Source organism: Juglans regia, chromosome 11, assembly GCF_001411555.2.
Source record: "Juglans regia cultivar Chandler chromosome 11, Walnut 2.0, whole genome shotgun sequence".
NCBI lineage: Eukaryota > Viridiplantae > Streptophyta > Magnoliopsida > Fagales > Juglandaceae > Juglans > Juglans regia.
Window position 1 is genome coordinate 8649359 of NC_049911.1, and position 23028 is coordinate 8672386.

At 36.4% G+C, this 23028-nt stretch overlaps 2 protein-coding genes across 2 annotated transcripts; both read left to right on the forward strand.

The window, feature by feature from the left end:
- The first annotated feature begins 1633 nt into the window (after positions 1–1633).
- On the forward strand, positions 1634–5664 carry LOC108991999 (probable methyltransferase PMT27). The gene is made up of 8 exons (XM_018966433.2): positions 1634–3153; positions 3300–3449; positions 3605–3875; positions 3972–4082; positions 4181–4355; positions 4490–4762; positions 4847–5041; positions 5161–5664. Exons 1-8 carry the CDS (start codon positions 1831–1833, stop codon positions 5375–5377), a joined length of 2715 nt encoding a protein of 904 aa, XP_018821978.1. The 5' UTR covers positions 1634–1830; the 3' UTR covers positions 5378–5664.
- A 12187-nt stretch (positions 5665–17851) lies between these two features.
- LOC108992038 lies at positions 17852–23028 on the forward strand. Its single transcript, XM_018966483.2, has 8 exons — positions 17852–18134; positions 18316–19827; positions 20070–20210; positions 20312–20366; positions 20745–20893; positions 21657–21743; positions 22191–22319; positions 22587–23028. The coding sequence occupies exons 1-8, from the start codon at positions 18066–18068 to the stop codon at positions 22707–22709; spliced, it is 2265 nt and encodes a 754-aa protein (XP_018822028.1). The 5' UTR covers positions 17852–18065; the 3' UTR covers positions 22710–23028.

Below are 23028 nucleotides of genomic sequence, written 5' to 3' on the forward strand. Positions count from 1 at the left end.
TTCGGTCACAAAGCATATATATATATATATATATATATATATATATATAAAGAATGGTCACTCAAACATAGATATAGCCATATAGACACAAAAGGACTGACATTTACCCCCTCCCCCCAAAATTCTTCCCAAGAGAATATAACTTTGTGGAAATTGTTGATTATTATAGTTCTAAAAGTTTAATGCTCCTATCATTTCATGACTAAAGGTCTAAAATGATGATCTTTTTCTCTTTATTTTTTATTTTTTTTTTCTTTTCATGTTTGCTATTATCTACATGTCAACTCTTCTCTAGAAAACTTGAGATCATGTCTAGTACTCCTATATATATTATGAGTATTATTATATGTTCCTTGTCACGAAAAAGAAATTATTATTTTAAGCATAAAAGGAAAAGGATAATGTAAAAATGTAGTGTGGGTAACATGGTGGATGTGTTCCTTTGGAATTTTCATCATTTTGAAGCTGCCTCGATTGGACAAGCAAAGTAGAAATAACCACCCAAAATGTACCAAAGTTTCTTCTCATGGTGAAAGCGATGCACCGCCCAAAATAGTAATATGGCAACATCATCACACTTTTCTTTTGTAAATGTAACTCCTTTGATTATTTTATTAGATGCTCGCAATAATGCTAGCTACCATGAAGAATACAAATGCCTTTTTCCCCTCCATATATCTATAATTTTCGTCATAATTTAAAGAATAATGCTACATTTCGTCTTTAAGGTTTTTCACTATTAATCATATTCGTTGACGGGACATATTTTAAATGACTTCATATGTTAATCTCATAAGTAATAGTTACTTAAAAAATTATTACATGATAAGTGTGATCGGAGATGATAAAATCTAAAATGAAGAATAATATATCTCTCGATGTTCTAAATCTTATAACCCGCATACTCTATATGATTAGTAATTGAATTTGTTGTTGAAAACTTGACTAACCTTTAAGGTTAAGTGGGATTTATGGAGGTAGATTCAAAATCTAATATAACCTCTTGATCAATTGAAAATGAAAGAAAAAGGAACCAAAATGAATTATTAATATGAAGGTTGGTGAGACTTTTATATTCCTTTTTATTTTTTATTTTTTATACGAGTATGGAGTTCGAACCTGATTCTCCCATTTGGATACCAAGTCATATGCCATATGGTCTAAAGAACCTTGGCTTTATATTCTTTATTGAGTTGGAACAACTTAGGCTATGCGATAGATAGGATTTAGATTCAATCTTTAGGAATAGAAAAGATTCAGAATTCTTCAGAGCTTCCAGAAATGTTTAGGAAGATTTTCAGTAATTCTTTATATTCAAGTGGGAATTGTTAGCTTTTTTTTGTTTGTTAACAAAATCAATATTGGAGGCCCAATATTCATGATGTTCTTCTTGCAGCTAAGTCCTAACTAGAGCCAGGGGGACCAAAACAAAAAAAAAAGAAACTGCTCTAGCTCAGATTAAAATTTTGAGCCCATGCCTTAGGTTGAGTAGGCTGAAGAATGTGGGCTATTGGGCTCGCCCAGCAAAAGAAAGTGGGCTGTCAAGCTTAGAAAAATGCTTTTCTTATTCTACAGTACCATCGTAGCTGGTTTTCCTTTTAACAAATTCCCTTCTCCGACTCCTGTGGATCTTGAGACATTCCAACTTGGAATGTTTCTCCCGTCTCTACAAAGGAATTTCCCATTAATGTTCCTCAACCGACATAACCCAAACTTCTCTCTCTCTCTCTCAACATTGCATTTGTAGACGTTCCATCTTCCTTCACGAGTGGAGCCCAAAACACCCTCTTTAATTGCATTCTCTGTCTCTGCCTCTCACTAACTGAGATTATGGCACCAGGAAAGTCTCGAAGTAGCAAACGTTCATCCTCATCATCAACTTCATACGCATCGACAATAACAACAGTGGTGTTTTTAGCACTGTGTGTTTTGGCTATATGGATGTTAACCTCCAACTCTGTAGCTCCTCGTCAAACCAGCAGTCGCACTGCAACCACTAAATCCAACGTTAAAAAAGATCCCCCTGCTTTTGAAGATAATCCCGGTGATCTCCCCGATGATGCCATCAAGTTTGATGAGGAATCTAACAATGATAGAAAGTCTAAGCAAGATCAGAAGTCAGAGTCCTCCTTGATTGGGAATGCCAAGGACCCGAACATGGAGGATGGTGATGATGGTATAAATGATAAACATGAAGAGACTTCACGTGTAAAAGAATCTGCTGAAGAGCATGAGGAAAGGCAAAAAGAAAACGAGAAGCAGATATCTGAGGAAAGCCAGCAAACTAGTGATGAAGAAAACGCAGAAAATCAAAAGGTTGATGAGGACGCTAAGGCTTATTCTCAAGAATCAGAGAACCAAAAGCTAGGTGAAGATCAACAGCATGGTACGGAACAACAACATCAATATGTTGTAAGCCAAGATGAAAATCCTCGGGAGTTTCAGAGTCGGATATCAAATCGAGATCAAGAACCACGTCTACAACAACAACTACGTGAAGATGAAAACCGTGGAAACACCCAAGATTCTAAGAATGATGAAGATCAACAACTACAAAAACAACAAGAAGAAGAAATTGTAAAAAATGAAGAAAACTCCGAGACTCGACAGAAACAACAAAAACAGCAAGAATTTCAAGATGTGACTAATGATGAACACCCACAATCCCAGGAAGCAGAAGAGGATCAAGAATCTCAACAAAACAAAGCAGGAACTCAAGAAGATCAGCAACAACAAGGGAATGACGCCAACCAAGAAGCCAGAGAGGAGAATAACACTGAAGGTAAGCCCGCAGATTCAAACTCGGGCGACTCATTCCCCGGTGGGGGGAATACAGTGATTCCACAAGAGTCGAAGGAGTCAAAGAAGTCGTGGTCGACTCAGGCAGCCCAGTCGGAGAACGAGAAAGAGAGACGCAAGGAAGGATCGGGCGTCATGGGGAGCATTTACGGGTACACGTGGCAGCTATGTAACGTCACGGCCGGTCCTGATTACATACCCTGTTTGGACAATGAGAAAGCTCTGAGAAAATTGCGCACAACTGGACACTTCGAGCATCGAGAGAGGCACTGTCCCGAGGAGGGACCCACGTGCTTAGTTACACTTCCGGAGGGGTACAAAAGGCCCATCTTGTGGCCTAAAAGCAGAGACAAGGTATGGTGATTAATGAATTTGAACCGCTTGGTTGGGTTTATCAAAATTTGTTTTCCTCTCAATAACATGAAGAATGAGATTGTTCTCTCAAAGTTCTTTGTTTTGGTTGGAATGTTACTCTATTTTATATACTCGTGGTCTAGCAGATTTGGTACCACAACGTACCACATGTGAAGCTTGCGGAGGTAAAGGGGCACCAAAACTGGGTTAAGGTAATGGGTGAGTTCTTGACTTTTCCAGGTGGTGGGACCCAATTCATACATGGCGCGCTCCACTACATTGATTTTATTCAGCAGGTAACTCAACTACTGATATTATAACCGACCATATATATATATATGTATATATTTTAATTCATAATATTTATGCTTATTAACTATGATGATGATATATACTACATGCAAACTGTTGAATTGTAAGTTTTGGTTTTGGCATGCATGGTGGGCTGCAGTCGGTACCTGGCATTGCTTGGGGGAAGCACACTCGAGTAATTTTGGATGTTGGTTGCGGGGTTGCGAGCTTTGGGGGTTATCTTTTCGAAAGAGACGTTCTTACCATGTCTTTTGCTCCCAAAGATGAACACGAGGCCCAAGTTCAGTTTGCACTCGAGAGGGGCATACCTGCTATATCAGCTGTCATGGGTTCTCAACGCCTTCCATTTCCGAGTAGGGTCTTTGATATTGTGCACTGTGCACGTTGTAGAGTGCCTTGGCATGCAGAAGGTTTTGACATCTAATTCATATGTCTAATTATTTATTTATTTTCATGGTTTGCATGCTGAGAATTATATCAATTAAACTTGGGTATAACTCATGTAGGTGGTTTGCTTCTTTTGGAGTTGAACCGCGTTCTGAGGCCAGGAGGTTATTTTGTTTGGTCAGCAACTCCTGTGTACCAAACCCTCCAAGAAGATGTGGAAATCTGGAAGGGTAGGAATTAATACCGATATTTTCTTCATCATCATCTATGGGCATATTGCAGTTATATACTAATTTGGATTATGCTGACATATTAGCTGATTTTCTAGAAATGTCTTCACTTACGGCTTCCATGTGTTGGGACCTTGTCACCATCAAGAAGGATAAATTAAATTCAATTGGTGCTGCCATTTACCGCAAACCCAGCTCAAATGATTGCTATGACCAGAGAAAGCATAAACGTCCACCAATGTGCAAGAATGACGATGATCCGAATGCCGCCTGGTTTGTTTGTTTGGTTTTTTTCTTTCTTTCTTCTTACTGTTCTTAACATCTAACCAAATTGGCTTATTCCCTCTTTTTGACATACTATTTTTGTGGTATAAACATTATTAATTCTTTTAATGGGCCATTTCTAGGTATGTGCCTTTGCAGTCATGCATGCATCGTATACCTGTTGATGAGACTGAGAGAGGAACCCGATGGCCTGAGGCATGGCCTCGTCGAGTGCAGGCACCTCCTTACTGGTTAAACAGCTCTCAGATGGGCATTTACGGGAAACCAGCTCCTCAAGATTTTGTAGCAGATCTTGAACACTGGAAGCAAGTGGTGAAAACTTCATACATGAACAGTTTGGGGATCAGTTGGTCTGATGTGAGAAATGTCATGGACATGAGAGCTGTCTATGGGGGGTAATTAATAACGTTTAAATCTATTTTTATATGCCAATCATGCTTTGTGGGTGGTTTATCCGATATATGGGTACTGTTGTTCAGGTTTGCTGCAGCTCTAAGGGACCTTCGAGTTTGGGTCTTGAACGTGGTGAATGTAGACTCTCCAGATACACTTCCCATTATCTATGAGCGAGGCCTTTTTGGGATATACCATGATTGGTGTGAATCCTTCAGCACTTACCCACGTAGTTATGATCTACTTCATGCCGATCATCTTTTCTCAAAGCTGAAAAAGAGGTCGAAATTACATGGGTTTGCTTCGTGATATTTCCTTCACTTCAAGCAGTATTATTATTGTATGGTTAAACCAAATGATGACTATATATAAATGGGGTTTGTTTTGGCGTCCTTTTCAGGTGTAGACTTGATCCGATAATGGCAGAGGTTGATAGAATCGTAAGACCAGGGGGTAAATTGATTGTTCGTGATGAGTCGAGCACAATAGGGGAAGTTGAGAACTTGCTCAAGTCTCTGCACTGGGAGGTTCATTTGACCTTCTCCAAGAACCAAGAAGGGATGCTTAGTGCACAGAAAGGCAATTGGCGACCGGACACATATGTAGAGTCTTCCTAGCTAATCTGCACGTACGATTAATTTACACATAAAAATCATCTTCCAGATCCTAAAGTCTGGCATTATATATCAGCTTTAGCGTAGAAACTGTTTATCCTTAAGCTGAGTACTGCATGCATGCGTACGTACGATTTCATCATGATGATTTGTTGTTGTACATGATGATCAGCGAGTAGTGATTTTACTGAAGTACTGGTCAATTCTTTGGAAAATCTTGAGATATAATGTACTGATTGAGAAATTAGCGTTCAGCCTTAATTTTAAGAAAAAAGAAAATTTGTGAGTTAGTGAGAAATCATCCAAAGCATGCAGTAATAAATCTCAGCCGTAAAAATTACAAGAAATGAGTTAATTGGCGACTATATATACCCTAAAAGATGATCTCTTGTTGTGATCAGTTTGGCTTGGCTTCCACGTCGTGATCAAGTACTATTTTCATGACTTTGGAATCTATATAAAAAGGTGATTTTAGGCCTTCAATTTTGGTTGTTATTAAATCTTGCGTATAGCTCAGAATCAGTAGCGATAAAAGAAAATCTACACGATTGATGTTGGGATTCTAAAGCTAGTCTCGTTTATTTTTCTTAATTCATCCCATCTTATCTCATTTAATTATTATAATTTTTTTAAATTTTCATATAAAATAAAATAAATAATTTAATTTTTTTTAAAATTTCAAAACAAAAATAATGTTAAAAAAATATATTCTAATAATATTTTATTCAACTTTTATTCTAAGTCATCTCATTTGCCTTTATAGGTAATAGTAGAAGCCAATGAATCATTTGGCCTAACGTTTTTTTATTGATTGCCTACAATAAAATACGATTTATAATATTTTTTAAATTATAATTTAAGATCATTTGAATCCCTAATAGATATTTAAATGTTGCATTTTCCTCTTCTTAAATTAGAGATTATACAATTCACACACAAAAAAAAAAAAAATTTAAAAAGACCACATTTGAGTCTTAAGGGTTTTTTTGGAAATATATTTCATCTCATTTCCTTTCCAAACATATAATTAGGGATGTAACCGGTCTGGTCTGGTCCGGTTTTAGACAAAATCTAAGACCGAACCGGTATGTAACGGTTTTGTATTTTCTAAAACCGATTACGCAACGATTATCCTCCTAAACCGGTACTTCCGGTTTTCGGTCTGGTCCGGTCCGGTTTTTTGATTTTTTTAAAATGTAAATTTCACAATTTGTCATTAAAAATTTGTTTATAAAAAAAAAAAACTTTTAGTATTAATTATAAGTATTAATATTAGTTATAATCTTTTAGTAAAAACTTTTAGTATTAATTATAAGTATAACTATAATCTATAGTCTATATTAGACTATTAGTATTATTTATAAGCTTATATATTAGTATTAACATTTAATGTAATAATTAATAAATTATAATATGAAATTATTTCATATATATATATCATATATGTATATATATATATATGAAATTATAAATTAACATTTAATGTATAAATTTATAATTATACATGATATATAAAACTTATTTATATTAATATTTAATATATATTTAAAATATTTTGTATAAAACTTATACATAAAAATATTATTTTTTATTTTTTTAATCAACCGGTTCGGTCCGGTCCAAAAAATCCCAAAACCGGAACCGGCCGATTTTTACATTTTAAAAACCGGTTCCAGACCGGTTTTTCGGTTTGAGTTTACACCCCTACATATAACTTAAACATAAATACTTTTCAATTTCAAATTTTTAAATTTTTCATCTAATCATTACAATCTTTCAAAACTTCCAAACAAAACACAAAAAGTAATTCAATTTTTTCAAACCTCAAAATAAAAATAATATTATAATTTTTTTAAGTTTATAATATTTTAATTTATTCAACTTTTTCTATCTCATTTCCCAAAACTCAATAAAATATCATAATTCAAATTATTTCATTACTATTCACATACTTTTAATCATATATCATTCTCCAAACATTCTTTTGTCTTACAAACTAATGTTTTTAATTTCGTACCGTACCGGCCGGTACGGCCGAAATTTTTCGTTTCGGCCGTCCGGCCGGTACAGGTACTAGATATATACCGTACCGGCCAAAATACCGGCCGTACCGGCCGGTACCGGCCGTTTCGACCTAAATTTCGGCCTGTACCGACTTATATTTCGGCCGGTACCGGCCGATATTTCGGCCTGTGTTTTTTTTTTTTTTTTTTTCATTTTTTCAAACTAAGTTCATTTTTTGACCTCCAATTTAGACTAGACTATTTATAATTTATATGTATGTATGTATTTATATATAATTTATTCATATATAAACTATTATTTTAGAATATAATTGTTATATATATTTATATATATAATTTATTCATATATCGACTATCCCGAAACGGTACCGGTACCGAAATATTTCGTTCCAGTGTCTTGACCGGTACGCCATCCGGTACGGTATTCAAAACATTGTTACCAACTCAACTAGGGCGGTAAAGAAATAAATTCTTCAACAAGACGTTAAAAATCGGCTTGGTTAAACTCGAGTTTGGCTTAATTCATTTATGAAAAATTATATTCATCATCCCAATAACACAACTGCTTTTATTTTTTTTATTTTTATTTTTTTCTTAATAGGCGTATGGTGTATGAATGATGAGTAAAATAACTCTTTATTTATTATATGAGCAATTCACAAACACAAAATTACCACCTTTTTCCTACCCACCTCATGTGAGCCTCACGTTATCATGCATTTATTTATTTATTTAATTTTAATCCCATGTACGTATTTATCTATATTCTTGCATTCCCCGGATGTAGATTGAGAAGTATTAGGAGTGAAAATCACTTTTGAAAGTATTAAGACATTATTAATCAACCATATATAGTATATTTTCACATGTTGCGATTACCAATTGCAACTTAAAACTGGTAATTTTGCGGTAATTATATATGTAGTGGCACAACCATATGTGACACGGCTGTTGGCAACCACCCAGCTAGGGAAGGGAGAAGGCCGTGTAGAGAGAAGAGGGAAGGATCTGGAACCCTAATGCACGAGGGAGTGAAACTCAACTAAACCTAAGTGTCTGAAGTGAAGTAAGTGAAGTGGGTGTCTAAAGTGTATGACCAACGACCAACTACTTGGTTGACTGAAGTGAAGCGCTAGGCTCAGCATATATTGGGCCTAAGTGATTTCTCACTGGGCCGTGTTACTTAAGAGGTTTTGTTTAGAGTTATTTCCTTTGTTGTTATTTCCCTTGTTGTCATTTACTTTTCAGATGTAATTTAAAGCCCATAACAGGCCCATGGCCTTTTATCTTTTTTAGGGTTTCAGCTTTATAGAGGCGACGTAGGTGCCTGGTTCTTTTATGCAAAAATTTATCAATATTTAAATTTTATCTTTTCCTGCTTCTTCTCCTCAACCTAGTCTGAAAAGGGCATTCCTCAGGGCATTCCTAAAGGAATTTGCTAGTATTACAAGCAAAACTTAAATATTTATCCGCCCCCACCATTTCATGTCTATCTCAATCTTCGATCATAATATCGAACCTAATATTCCAAAATTCTTATCCTCCAATATTGAAGCTCGATGCCTCTCATATTTTTCCTAGACATACACATTCGCGCTTATTGTATATTTTATCGTACACCTCAAAAGGTCTAAATCAAGTCTTAAATATAAACCTCAACAATGTAATTAAAATTAGCCTAATAATAAATTTTGAGTTCTCCACATAATAATAACTTCAAGCTAAAGGAAAATAAACCCTCAAACCATCATGTTACCAAAAACCACACTTCCGCTGCGCACTCTGACAACTTATAATTCTAAACACATTGTATCTCACTCACGTATATCTGAAATTAACTAAACCCTCCATTTAACCATTCCATAGAATTATGCCTATCGGAACTAAAATCTCAAATTCATAAAAAAATATTTCCTTAAAATATACAAAAACAAAAACCTCATATTTTGTGGGACATATTCCATAGGTCCGCAAGTGCTAAAACCTTACGTATCATAAAAAATAAAAAATCATATCCTGGTGCCCAAAAAATTCTACGACCTTTAATCTCATCCAAATAAAAAATATGCAACATCTCTAAACCTCAAATTTCCAAAAAAAAAAAAAAAACTCGATCTATAAAATCTGTAGAATCTCAAAACTTATATTTCCACATATCATCTATTAGTCCTCAAATTTCTATACCTCCAATCTGAATTAACTTCCTAGCCCACAGATATTCAAATCTCATATATTATAGTCTGCTGAACTTCAAACTTAGCTTTCGATTAGGCTTATGTATATATTCAAAATCTAAACCTTAAATCTTATATAAATCATTAGCTAAAGTCTACGGAATAAGCCTACCGAATCTAAAATCTCGAATGTCAGAAAAATCATTTCTTAAAATCTAATACTCTAAAACCTCAAATTTCGTAGGCCACCTACCATGAGTCATTCATTATTCAAGGCACTACCTTTGTGATGGAAGTGCATGTGATTGTATTGGCGGTATGTGATATGGTGCAGGGAATTAAATAGTTGCGGGAGTTGGGGAAAATCTTGTGGGATTTGATAAGTTGTCAATGCAGTTTTGTTATAAGAGTAAAAAAATAAACATGCAGGGGTTAACAGTTTTGAGGAAGGGTCTCTAAACATGCTGAACAAATTAGAGACAATAGGGGTTATTTTGTAACTCATAGAAGGGGAAGTTTCACCTTATCCGCAAACTAGAACGGAGATTCCAGCAACTATTCTGAAGTTACCGGGACAATTTAGTGATGTATTTTCAGAACCCAAAGGACTCCTCCACCAACCCGAACCCATGACCACTCCATAAACCTCTTACCCAACACTAAACCCATCTCTATTAGACCTTACCGTTACCCTTATTACCAAAAAGATGAAATTGAGAAAATATTGCAGGAGTTGTTGGCTACGGGAGTGATTCAACCTAGCCAAAGTCCCTACTCTTTTCCCGTGTTGTTGGTTAGAAAAGCGAATGGGACATGGCGGCTGTGTGTTGACTATAGGGGTTGAACAATGTGAATATCAAAGATAAATCTCTTATTCCTATGGTTGAAGAGCTAATGGATGAACTACATGGGTCAACCATATTCTCCAAGCTGGATTTGAGGTTCGGCTATTATCAAATACGGGTTAAGCCGAATGACATACCCAAACTGCATTTAGAACTTATGAGGGACACTATGAGTTTCTAGTAATGCCATTTGGGCTCACTAACGCCCCCTCAACTTTCCAAAGTCTTATGAACGAGGTATTTCGACAATTTCTAAAGAAGTTTATACTTGTGTTTTTTTATGAAATTTTGGTGTGCAACAAAATAGAAGGGGAGCATGTACAACATTTAATGGTCACCTTAGAGACACTAAGGTAGCACAAATTATTCGCAAAACAGTCAAAGTGCCGATCTGGGGTGAGAAGAGGTGGCTTACCTAGGCCATCTAATTTCGATAGGGGGGTACAAGCAGATCTAGAAAAGTTGAATGCTATGGTGAAGTGGCCCCTACCTAAGTCCCTTAAGGCATTGAGAGGATTTTTGGGCTTGACGGGTTACTACTGCAGATTTATAAAAGGGTATGGTGAGATTGCAGTGCCACTTACCCGATTGTTGAAAAAAGAGGGTTTTCATTGGAATGAAGAGGCAAAGATGTCATTTCAAAGGTTGAAAGGGGCTGTAACTCAGCCACCAGTTTTGGCTCTCCCGAATTTTTCCATACCGTTTATAATTGAGTGTGATACCTTAGGGACAACAATAGGGGCAGTGTTGATGCAGCATGGGAGACCTATAACATTTTTCTGCAAGGCCTTCAAAGGCAAATCCCTCTCACTGTCTACCTATGAGAATGAGCTATTTACTTTGGTTTTAGAGAGTTAAAGTGGAGGCCTTACTTATTGGGGTGGACTTTTGTGGTTAAAACTGACCAACAAAGTCTCAAACACTTGCTTGATAAGAAAATCTAACCCCTATGTAGCAAAAATTGATCACTAAGCTACTTGGCTACGATTTCGTTGTGGAGTATAAAAGAAGGTCCGAGAATAGGGTGGTTGATGCCCTTTCCCGTAAGGATCAGGAACTTAAAGGGGCACTAATGTTGATCACCTTTCCTAATGTGGAATGGGTGGAGGACTTGAAAAAGGCCTATGACTTGGATGGACACTTAAAGGAGTTGCTAAGGAGTTGTTCAGAAGGCAAGTTAAGCTCTAACTATACCTTGAGGGATGGGTTACTGTTGTACAAGAACAGATTATGCATTCCTCAACATGAGGAATTTAAAAATAAATTAATGGAGCTGTCTCACTGCAATCCATGGGGGGACACTTAGGTTATGATAAGTCTATTTATATAATGAGGAGGGATTTTTACTGGTTGGGAATGAAAAAAGATTTGAAAATTTTTATCAAGGCATGTGATATTTGCCAAAGGGTTAAGGTAGATTAGGGGTATAATCGGTCCAGTTCGCTCTGGTTTTGGACAAAATTTAGGACCGAACTGATATGTACCGGTTTTGTATTTTTTAAAACCGATTACACTCCGGTTACCCTCCTGAACCGGTACCTCTAGTTTTACTAGTCTTGAGTCCGGTCCGGTCCGATTTTCTGATTTTTTTTAAATGTAAAAAAGATATAATAAAGTGTTACTTCTTATGATAAAATGTTATTAATAATTTAATATATATATTATATTTAAAGCATATGATCAATTAAATTTTCATCTTTAAAATTAAACTTTTATTTTATAAATTATAATAACATTATCTTATATATAATTCTATTAATAACATATGATCAAACAAATTACAAATGTTTATATTTAAGATTAACATTTTATGTTATAATTTATAAATTATAATATGAAACTATTTCATATATGATATATAAAACTTATATACATATAAATATTTTGTATAATATATAATATTAATTTTTTTATATATATATTTTTTCCAACCGTCCGGTTTGGTCCAGTTCGGTCCCGAAAATTATGGAACCGAAACCAAACCGAATCCGGCCGGTTTTCATAATATAGGAACCGGTTCCGGACCGGACCAACGGGTCCGATTCGGTCCGGACCGGATTGGTTTTCCAGTTTCCCGGTTTAAATTTACACCCTTAAGGTAGATAACATTCTACCAAGTGGCTTGCTGCAGCTATTACCAATACCATCTCAACCATAGACCCACATTACCATGGATTTCATTGATGGGCTTCTCATGTCACAATGGTATGATCTATGGGTTGTGGTTGATCGATTGATTAAGTATAGTCACTTTGTGCCGCTAAGACACCCCTACTCAGCCAAGATAGTGGCTGACTTATTCCTAGAAAATATCCTCAAATTACATGGATTACCCTGCTCTATAGTTTCTGACAGAACCCCAACATTCACAAGCCAATTTTGGCAAGAGTTGTTCTTCCTACAGGGGGTTCAAATGTCTATGAGTACTACATATCACCTTCAGATCGATGGGCAGACAGAAGCCATCAATAAAACTGTCGAAAATTACCTACGGTGTTTCACAGGAGATAGACCTAAGGATTGGACAGTGTGGATTTCACTTGTAGAGTGGTGGTATAATTCCACTCAGCACTCATCTACAAGGATCTCACCCTTTGAGACCCTCTATGGTTACCCCCACCCCGTTGGCTGGACGGGAACAACCAGTGTACACTTTGTGGACCTCACTTTACGCAGCAGAGACCAAATATAAAAAATACTTAAATAGAATTTACAGCAAGCCCAAAATCTCTTGAAAAGTATTCTAATTTGAAGAAAAAAGAGCAACAATTTGAAGAGAGGAATGGGTATACCTACGCCTCCTGGCTTACCGACAAACCACCGTAACTCATCAACGCAGCCTCAAGTTAACTCCACGGTTTTTTGAGTTATTCAAGGTACTGCAGCGAGTTGGAGAAGTCTCCTACAAGCTAGACCTCCCTTCCACCTCACGGATCCACCATACTTTTCATGTATCTCAACTCAAAAGAAAAATCGGCTCCAAGATCATGACAATTCCTTTGCTGCCGCCAGTGGATGAAGAAGGGGTTTTACGGCCTGAACCCAAGGAGGTCCTCAGCCGTCACACAGTTAAGGCCAAGAACAAGGCCAAGGCAGAGTTGCTGGATAGGTGGCACGGACAGGACGCGGCGGATGCCACCTGGGAAGGGTATTTGCGGCTCAATGAACTATTTCCCCACCTTGCAGGCAAGGTGTTTTGATGGGATAGGGTATGTGACACGGCTGTTGGCAACCACCTAGCCAAGGAGGGGAGATGACGGTGGCGTGTAGAGAGAAGAGGGAAGTATTTGGAACCCTAATGCACAAGGGGTGAAACTCAACTAAACTTAAGTGTATAAAGGGAAGTAAGTGAAGTGGGTGTCCGAAGTGTATGACCAACGACCAACTACTTGGTTGATTGAAGTGAAGGTCTGGGCACAATAGATATCGAGCTTAAGTGATTTCTCACTAGGCCGTGTTACTTACGGCTAGGCTGTGCTACTTAAGTGGCTTTGTTTAGAGTTATTTCCTTTGTTGTCATTTACTTTTCAGATGTAATTTACTGTAGCCCAGAACATGCCCATGGCCTTTTATCTTTTGTAGGGTTTCAACTTTATAGAGGCGACGTAGGTGCTTGGTTCTTTTATGCAAAAACTGATGAATATTAGAATTTTATCTTTTCCTGCTTCTTCTCCTCAACCCAATCTGAAAAGGGCATTCCTCATGGAAGGCTTTTTTTCCAGTGTGTTTATCCTGTGTGTGTTACACCATATATATGCTAAAAAAGAGATAAATCGATTTATTATCGATCATTAAATAACCAACCATGCACGCGTGCGTATAACACTCGAATCGCTGGAAAAAACTTGATTTTTTATAGTGACGTATAACACTCGGCCTTTATCTATCAAGTAACTTAAAACAATATTTTAAAATATAAACCATATACATTTAGCAAACTGGAGAAGATAAATCATATATACAACGTAAAGAATTATATTCATATTAAACTACATCATAATTTATTTGGGTCTTTGCCATCATGTCTTTTCACTTCATTGTAACTACATTCTTCGCACACTATCTTTTCGAGAAATATTTTAACTAAAAATTTACATAGCTTGATATGATATATTAGATTATAAAATTATTTTTATTTTATAAAGTAGATCTAACATATCGTATGAAATCATGTCATTTTATAAGCTTACCTCTTCTATATGCACTTCTCATTTTTTTAAAACATGACCTCATTATTTATGACGTTATATGCACTTGTTTAATTTGTACAAAGAGAAGATATTCTCCACGTGGGAGTTGAAACCCATGACTCCATTGATCTCGTTTTGATAGTATAAAAAAAAGGATGCATCAATCGAATTACAAGTCTAAAGTTCATAACCAGGGGTGGAACTAGGATTTGGGGTTTGGGAGGGCGATTAGTAAAGTGTGTCGTATGTAGGGGTGAACAGTAACCGACATTTAAGGTAGCAAAGTGTGTCAACGACATTTAACATTAACCATATAAGGTTGTTATCTAGGGACAAACTAAATTATTAAAGCCACCCATCTAAACCTCTCATTTGAGCGCCATCGAACTCAAGTGAAAGATAAAAATTAAGATAGAAATAGTCATGTAAGATTTTTTGAAGCAAATGATAAAAATTAAATAAACAAAGATAAACTTTTTTGTTGAATCTAAGATTGAATATTGTAAAGTCTCTATAATATAGATAGAAATAGCTATGTGAGATTTGTTGCATTCATTCCTAATTGTCAACTCGATGGTAGTTATATATATAATATATGTACTTATTAACAAAACTAATCCAAACAAGCTAGCTAGTAGAAGACTTAAAAAGGAAAAATATAAATAAATAAATAAAATGAGGTTATAAATTTACTAAATAGCTTATAAAAAGAGACCAAGATATTTTATTGCCACTTGTGACGTTTAAAAAAAAAATGAGAATGTGATCAGATTTTATTAATGACAAAAAATAGGAGTAATTATGAAAAAATTATTAAAAAACTAAACGAAACCTAGACAACTAAGTACTAAATGAGATTTTTGAAAATATTTTAGGGGGCAAATTATCTTTATATTAGGATATCTTTGAAAAAACCATATACTAAACCATAAGCGAATGACTTACTAATTTTTTCTAATGGGGAAAAGAAGTCTTTAAGAGGTATCTTAAAAATTCTTGAGATTTATTCTGCTTGGTTTGGGCAGTTGATAAATAGAGAAAAGTCTATGATGTTTTTCTCAAAAAAAAAAAAAAAAAGTGCATCTCGGCGTACAATTCTATTGAATATGATGGGTTTTGTGGAAGGCGGTCTACCCATGTGGTATTTAGGGGCGCCGGTAACTGATGAAAGAGTCAATTCTTGTCTACTAAATCCGTTGGTGGAGAAGGTGAGGAACAAAGTGGCAGGATGGAAGGGGAGACTTCTTTCTCAAGGAGGTAAACTGATTCTCTTAAAACATGTCTTGTGTAGTATGCCAACTCATTTGTTAGTTGTTTTGGCTATGCCAAAGATTTTGTTGGGAAAACTGAATTCTATTTTATCGGGTTTCTTTTGGGGGGATTCTAAGAGAAAATGGCGCTCTTGGGCATCCATGTGTAGGCCTATAGTGGAGGGAGGAATTGGTGTTAGAAGTTTTGATGATATCCATAAATCTTTGCATATGAAATTAGCTTTGATAATTTTGTCTATAGAGAATTGATGGACAAAGTTTTTTAAGGCAAAATATTTTAGAGGAGACCAGTGTACGGGTACTGTGAGTAGGAGTACGGATTCCAGATTGTGGAAATCCATTTCCAAAGTATTACCAGAAGTATTGGAAAATCTAATCATTAAGGTTAGAGAAGGAAATATTTCCTTTTGGTTTGACAAATGGTTGTCGAATGGTCCTTTGGTTATTTGTGTTGTTGCTGTGTTAACTCCAAAATTATTACTTAAAGAGGTTTGGGTGGATAATTACTAGGATGTGTAGTTGCTGGAAAATTTAGTAGGACAAGATATGGTTGATGAAATAAGGGCCTCTATCCCTGGTGGACGTCGAGGTGAAGACATTCAGGTTTGGAAGCCAGCCATTGATGGTCTTTTTTCTACGACTTCAACATGGAAATTGATTATATTGAAAGGGCCGATACTAGAAGGAATGGACTGGGTTTGGCAAACTCTTCTCCCGAAAAAAGCTTCAATTTTCATGTGGAAAGTAAAATTTAATTGTTTGCCTGTAGATGCACGGATTCAAGAAGTTGGTGTTCCTTTTGTATCAAGATGTAGTTGTTGTTGTTAGATGGGTGCAATTGAAGATAGGGAACATGTGTTGAACACAGGTGATAATGCTAATCTTTTATGGAAGAAGGCATCCCTTGAGTTGGGGGTAAACTATTTACATTCATTAAACTGGTGGCAGCGAGTCATTTTTTGGTTTAGATGTGCAAGGAAATCTAGCCAAAAGGGGGTCATAATAGGTTTGTTGCCTATTTTGATCTCATGGAAACTTTGGAGATGGAGATGTTTGGCTAAGATGGAAGGGAAAAATGAATCAATTGAGAGTGTGGATATCTGTAAAAAAAAGTAGCTGAGTTTAATTTCTGGAAAATTGAAAAGGGTGGGCTCGGCATCAAGACTGGATGGGAAGATTCTGAAGGAACTTGGCATTCCTATAATCCATGGCAGTAGGCAGTGCCCAAAAGTAATTTTTTGAAAATGGGCCACTCTTGGAATTGTGGCATCGACTATTCTTCAAAAAAAAAAAAAAAAAACTTTTACACACTTCAAAACAAAATATAAAATTTAATACAACTTTTATAAACTTCAAAATAAAAATTATATTTAATCAACGTTTTTTACTTTATAATATTTTTTATTTGATTTTTTTCTCTCATTTTTTTAAAATTAAATAAAACATCTTAAAGTAAAACTATTTTATTATCATTCACGTAATTATGAGATATCTAAATGTCAAAACATTAATTATTCATAAAATGTTTAAATAAAAAAAAAAAAAAAGGCAAGCTGTTACACAAGCCGTATATCACAGGAATATGCCGCGAATTTCATCCATCAAACGGTAACAGACAAGGGGGAAAAAGCCAGAATGTTGCCATAAAATTTTTGTTTAGAATTTTAATTAATATCTAGAAGTGAGAAATAAGTATATTATAATATTTATAAAATATTCAATGTCAAGCAAAAACTTCACCTAAAATTTATTTCATAGCCTAATTTGAGTATTGAGATATTCTCAAAATATCTTAATATTATAAATATATTATAATATTTATCTATTTTTTACTGTTATTTAATATATTTTTTTAATTTTTTATTACTATTTATAAAATATCTGAAATACTTCATTAAAATTATTATTCGTTATGTTTTCTTTTTTAAAAAAGATAAAAAAGGTTATAAATTATATTACCCGTTGATATTTGGAAAGATGTCAGCAAAGTGAAAGTGAAACGATAGCAGGACGAAGGTGAAGTATAGAGGATGTCTTGAGCCTCTGAGGGAGAGAGAAAGCGTGGCTCCAATTTCCCAGAGCAGAGCTCGCATCTCGGAAATTTGGGAAGTCCAAAACGACAATAGAAGAAGCATGCTCTGTTAAATCTTTTTCTTTTTCTTTTTACGTTTTGTTTTAAATTCATTAATGGCTGCAACAGCTTCAGTCCCTAAATGGATCCCGGAGGACGATATTTTGTTGAAGAACGCTCTCGAGGTACCCCTTCTCTTTCCAATTTTATCCCCTCCTTGTCCTCCCTCAAATCGAATTCAATTCGATTCCGTTGTTTGGCTAGAATTTCTCTGTTAGCTTTCGTATGATTTGTGCGAGAGCTTGTATGTTAAACCTTACCTTCCAAATTTGTTGCTCTGATTCCGTTGTGTTCTCCAATTTACAGGGAGGTGCCTCTCTGGAGGCGCTTGCCAAAGGTGCTGTTCGCTTCTCCCGCCGATTTACGGTTCGTGAATTGCGAGATCGCTGGCGTTCTCTCCTCTACGACAACGATGTTTCTGTGGAAGCTTCTGCTCGCATGGTCGAGTACGAACTCTCTGCTTCCGGTAACTCATCTTCGGCGATCCTGCGGAATAAAAGCGTGGTGGCTCCGGCTAAAAGGACAGCTGACAGCGTCCGTGAACAGTACTACGCGATGCGGAAGAAACTCTGCAACCATCATGCTTTTCAATCCTTTGATTTAAGTTTTCTAGGTTCGCTGAATGAGGATGATCGTCTCCTCGGCAATGGAAGTGGTTGTCAGGCTCCGGCTGGTAGTTCTATGATTGTCGATGGTGTTGAGAGCCATTTAGGTTTTCAGAATTTGCGTGGTGAGATTTTGAATCATGTTCCTCCACTCATAAGGAGGCATGTGGATTCGGCAAATGCCATAGCAAATAGTGGCACTGAATTAATTTTTGAGCAGAATGATGCGCAGAAAGATAGTTTAGTTGAGGATTTTGGGAATAGCCCAGGCGCTGAGGATATAAGGCCGCCTTATGAGATTCCAGATATGCCTATCTGGAAAACGATCGAGGACGTCTCAGCGCCTGCAATGCCTATCAGTATGAGCCCTGGAGGTGAGGAACAGTGTGCGGGCGAGACAATGATACTTCCCGGTGATGTGGATGGCGAGCAAATACGTTCATCCGTGTATCATGTTGTCCATTCGGAGCCAATTTTGAAAGACGGAAATGCCGGTGGTTTTGTGGATCTTTCGGATTGTCTGTTGAACCTCGCAAATGAGGACGAGCTTCCGTTCGCGGACGAAGATGCAAAAGACGCCTCCAATAAGCCTTGTTGCGATAGTGATAATTCAATTCCGTTGAGTTGCCTGAATTATGCTCATGAAGATGATGCTTGTGAACCTCAAACATTGGTTTTAAATGCGGGATTGGATGCTGCTGCTGATTCGGCTCAATCTGGTCGTATTGATCGGCAAAGTCTTTGCTCCTCCGAAGTTGGTATGACTTCGTCTACATCGGTGCCTGATCATCTTCCTCCAGAACTTCACGACGGAGAGATGGAATGCACATTGAATACCGAGGACCCGGAAATCCCATGCAATGACCACATATGCTTATCTACCGCATTTGCTTTTACTCCTATATGGCCAAATTATAAGGAGACCACTAATCCATCCTCCTCTACCCATCAAACGAAGGGTGAACGTGAAATAAACTTGAAGAAAAAATATGAAAATTCTTCTCCATCTTTAACTCGCATGGTGGCTCTAGAACCAGTGCCAGAGACTCGTTCAAAGCACCCAATTGTTGGTTCTGGAGCCAAACCTGGATGGCCTGATGGTAACCATCTTGCTGTGGACTCCCAAGAGAGCATCATTATTGACCCAAGTCAACTAGGCAGATCCACCCATGCAACTCCAAAGTCAGCCATGGATGGAGCTCTAAAAATAAAGGTGTATGTCAAAATTAAGTTCGTTATGATATAAATAGCACCTGCATTTCTTCATTGGTAACTTATTTATGTAGCTAATGGATCCAATTCGTAGGCCTTGAACCCACCACCTGGTTTTTGGAACCAGGGGAGGGAGTACCATTTGAGCTCAGTTGAATTAGGTTTGGTTGCTTTTTATAGAGCAGCAATTTCATGGTTGTGCCTTTTCCAAATGCTATTCCTTAGAATGCTTGTTGTACACAGGAAACCAATGCTTCAGAACTACATGCACGGCCAGGTTCCACTCAACCAGGTTTTGAACCAGAAGCAAATCCCCCAACACTGGACCAGGAAGAATCTGATGACGACGACAACATACCTTCCTTTTTTGATATTGAGGCAATGGTAAAAACATTAATGGTTGTGTCTAAGGAAATATATTATGATACTCTATTTAATTAATTTTGAGGTTCTGCCTCTGATAATTTATTGATGTTATCTTTCAGATACTTGAAATGGACTTGTGTCCAGATGATCAGGATCCATATGTTAGTAGAGAAGGTAATAGGTCCGACTAGGTTATTTGTTCTGTGCATGCATTTCTTTCTTATGAAGAAAGTTAATCTGGAGAAATTTGCTTTTCAGGTGATGTATTGGAATTTACTTGAGTTTTTAGGCATCAATGATTGGTGGTTGTAGGTGCTAGTGGCTTTATAGTTAATCAGATTTCATACAGATATGCTGATGAGCAAATCTTTAATACAGATTTTTTAGTTGACTTACTTCTATCATGTTATCAACAACTTTTTGTATAATTGTAAAGTTAACCCACCAACCAATCAATATCAAGGAGTTCATTGTTCTAAGATGAGAACTAAGGGAAATATATTGCACTTCTCATCATAATTTGCATTTGACTTTAATTTCTTTCATTTCCAGTCTTGCGATATCAACATCAGGATACGAAGAGGAAAATCATAAGGCTGGAACAGTGTGCTCGTTCTTCTATGCAGAGAGCCATTGCATCTCGAGGTGCACTTGCAATTATGTATGGCCGCCATCTGAAACACTATATTAGGAAGACTGAGGTACAGTTTCTGACTTTTGACCTTCTGAATTATTCAGTTAGCTTCACTTATGGTCAATGAAGGGCTTGCATCATGGATTTAACTCTGGTTAAATTTTCTTCTTTTTTACAGTGGAGATCTGGTAGTTTTCTTTTTTTTTTTGCCGAATAGTCAATATATACTAGTATATGCAGTTTTAGTACATCTCACGAAAGTTTGATCTGCTGTTGGTTTAGTGCATCTTCCTGTGAACTTATACAAGCTTCAGAGAGATTTGGGTACTGTGTAGGGATTTTCCTTTTCTTTTTTACTGTGCCATCATAATACTACTTTTTTTTATTGCCACTGGGTGTTGGGGGAACAAAGTCCTGACTAATCCTGGGGGTGTACAGGGAGTTTTCTACAAGTGCACCTTGTGTTATTAAAGGGGAAGTTCTCCCAGTTCGATAGCCCCATTAATTTGTTTGCATCAAGGATTCGAACCATAGACCTAGAGGGAGCATACTGCCAAGACCAAGGCTCTTACCACTTGAGTCAGTCCCTAGGGATTTCAGAATACTACTCGTAAATCACACTTAGAGTCCAAGTGAATTTAACTTTGTAGTGACCATATAGGTCTAAATTAGATCTAAAATTCAATACGGATGCTTGATGCAAAATTAGCACTATTCAAACACGATTTTCGAGCATACTGTCAATACAATAGTCAGAATGTGATTTTATTCGTAAATCTTCTTGTGTGATTGTTCTCTTGTTCTTAGTGCAATATGTTTCTGTATTACAGGTTATACTTGGCAGAGCAACAAATGACTTTGAAGTTGATATTGACTTGGGAAGAGAAGGACTTGCTAACAAAGTATCTAGACGGCAGGTGGGATTTATTTGAGTGTTCTCGATGCAATGTTTTGCATATTTTGTGAGTATTGATCCTTTGCAAGAGCTTTCTTGAGTCTATATCATTTGCCAATCCTACATAAAAGCAGTGACTTGTTCTTTTCTACCAAAGTGAGTTTAGTGAGTCACATTTTGAATGTCAGTTCCCTAGCAAGGCAACTCCTGAATTTATTTAAAAAAATATATATCTTTTGCTAAATTGCAGGCAGGAAAGAAAATAATGATATGACGTAAATGGGGGCCAAACTATTTATAATTACTAACTAGAAAAGGTCAAGGGTGCCAATGTTGGTTGGGCTTTCCCTAAGCACTCTTGCAATGGGTTAATATTCTCAGAATATATTTATTGCCTTTGAATTCAGGGATTCTAGAAAGAATCTCTCTTCTGGTATTCAATTATAACTGGTGTTCATTATTGTGCTAGGCTCTTATAAAGATGGAAGAAGATGGTTCTTTCTTTCTGAAGAATCTTGGCAAGAGTTCAATCTTTTTGAATGGCAAAGAAGTTTCTCGGGGACAGCTTCTGAGACTTAATACTGGTAGTTTGATTGAGGTAAATGGCTTCCCATCTTTTGGTGCTGTAATGCCCAATATCTCATGGATTTTTTTTTATGCCATTCAAATTCACCAGTTTTCTATGTGTCATTAATTCATGTAAATTGGATTCTCTCCTTTATGTGATTCTCCAACAAAACAGAATTTGCCATTGTAATTTGTATTCTTTCTTAGTGTGGGCAAGTTATTATGGCATTGAAATGTTTGAACTCGTGCTCAATAATTGACAACAAAATGAAATTTATTATAAATGATGAATGTGCAGATTAGAGAAATGGCATTTGTGTTTGAGATGAATCACAAATCTGTGAGGCGTTATCTAGTGGACCTTGCCAAAAGAAGCCAAGAAAACATCAAATTTGAATGGTCATCGGAGGGGGGCCCATAGAAGAGACAGCAATAGAAGGTACAAACTCTTGCCTCATTTTGTAATTCATCTCATGAATAGCCAGTTTCAATTGTATTTGTTAACCCTTTTACTGGGAGCATCCTCGTGCTACAAAACCAATATAATGTCTGTGCTTTCTCCCGAAGGAATGTATATATATCTGTCTATATAGAAGTAGAAATAGTTTAGAATTTAAGCACTGATAGCAGCAAGTAGCAGAAATAGTTTAGGATTTAAGCACTGATAGCAGCAAGTAGCGATTCATTTTCGCCTCTATCCTTTTTTATTGTTTTCCCATCTATTATTTCCCGTTTGATTC

Coding starts and splice junctions, on each gene's coding strand:
- LOC108991999 (XM_018966433.2), top strand. CDS start 1,831: ATGGCACCAGGAAAGTCTCGAAGTAGCAAACGTTCATCCTCATCATCA. Junction 3,450..3,604: donor ACATTGATTTTATTCAGCAG/GTAACTCAACTA, acceptor GGTGGGCTGCAG/TCGGTACCTGGCATTGCTTG. Junction 4,083..4,180: donor AGATGTGGAAATCTGGAAGG/GTAGGAATTAAT, acceptor CTGATTTTCTAG/AAATGTCTTCACTTACGGCT.
- LOC108992038 (XM_018966483.2), top strand. CDS start 18,066: ATGGCTGCAACAGCTTCAGTCCCTAAATGGATCCCGGAGGACGATATT. Junction 20,894..21,656: donor ACTATATTAGGAAGACTGAG/GTACAGTTTCTG, acceptor TCTGTATTACAG/GTTATACTTGGCAGAGCAAC. Junction 21,744..22,190: donor ACAAAGTATCTAGACGGCAG/GTGGGATTTATT, acceptor TTATTGTGCTAG/GCTCTTATAAAGATGGAAGA.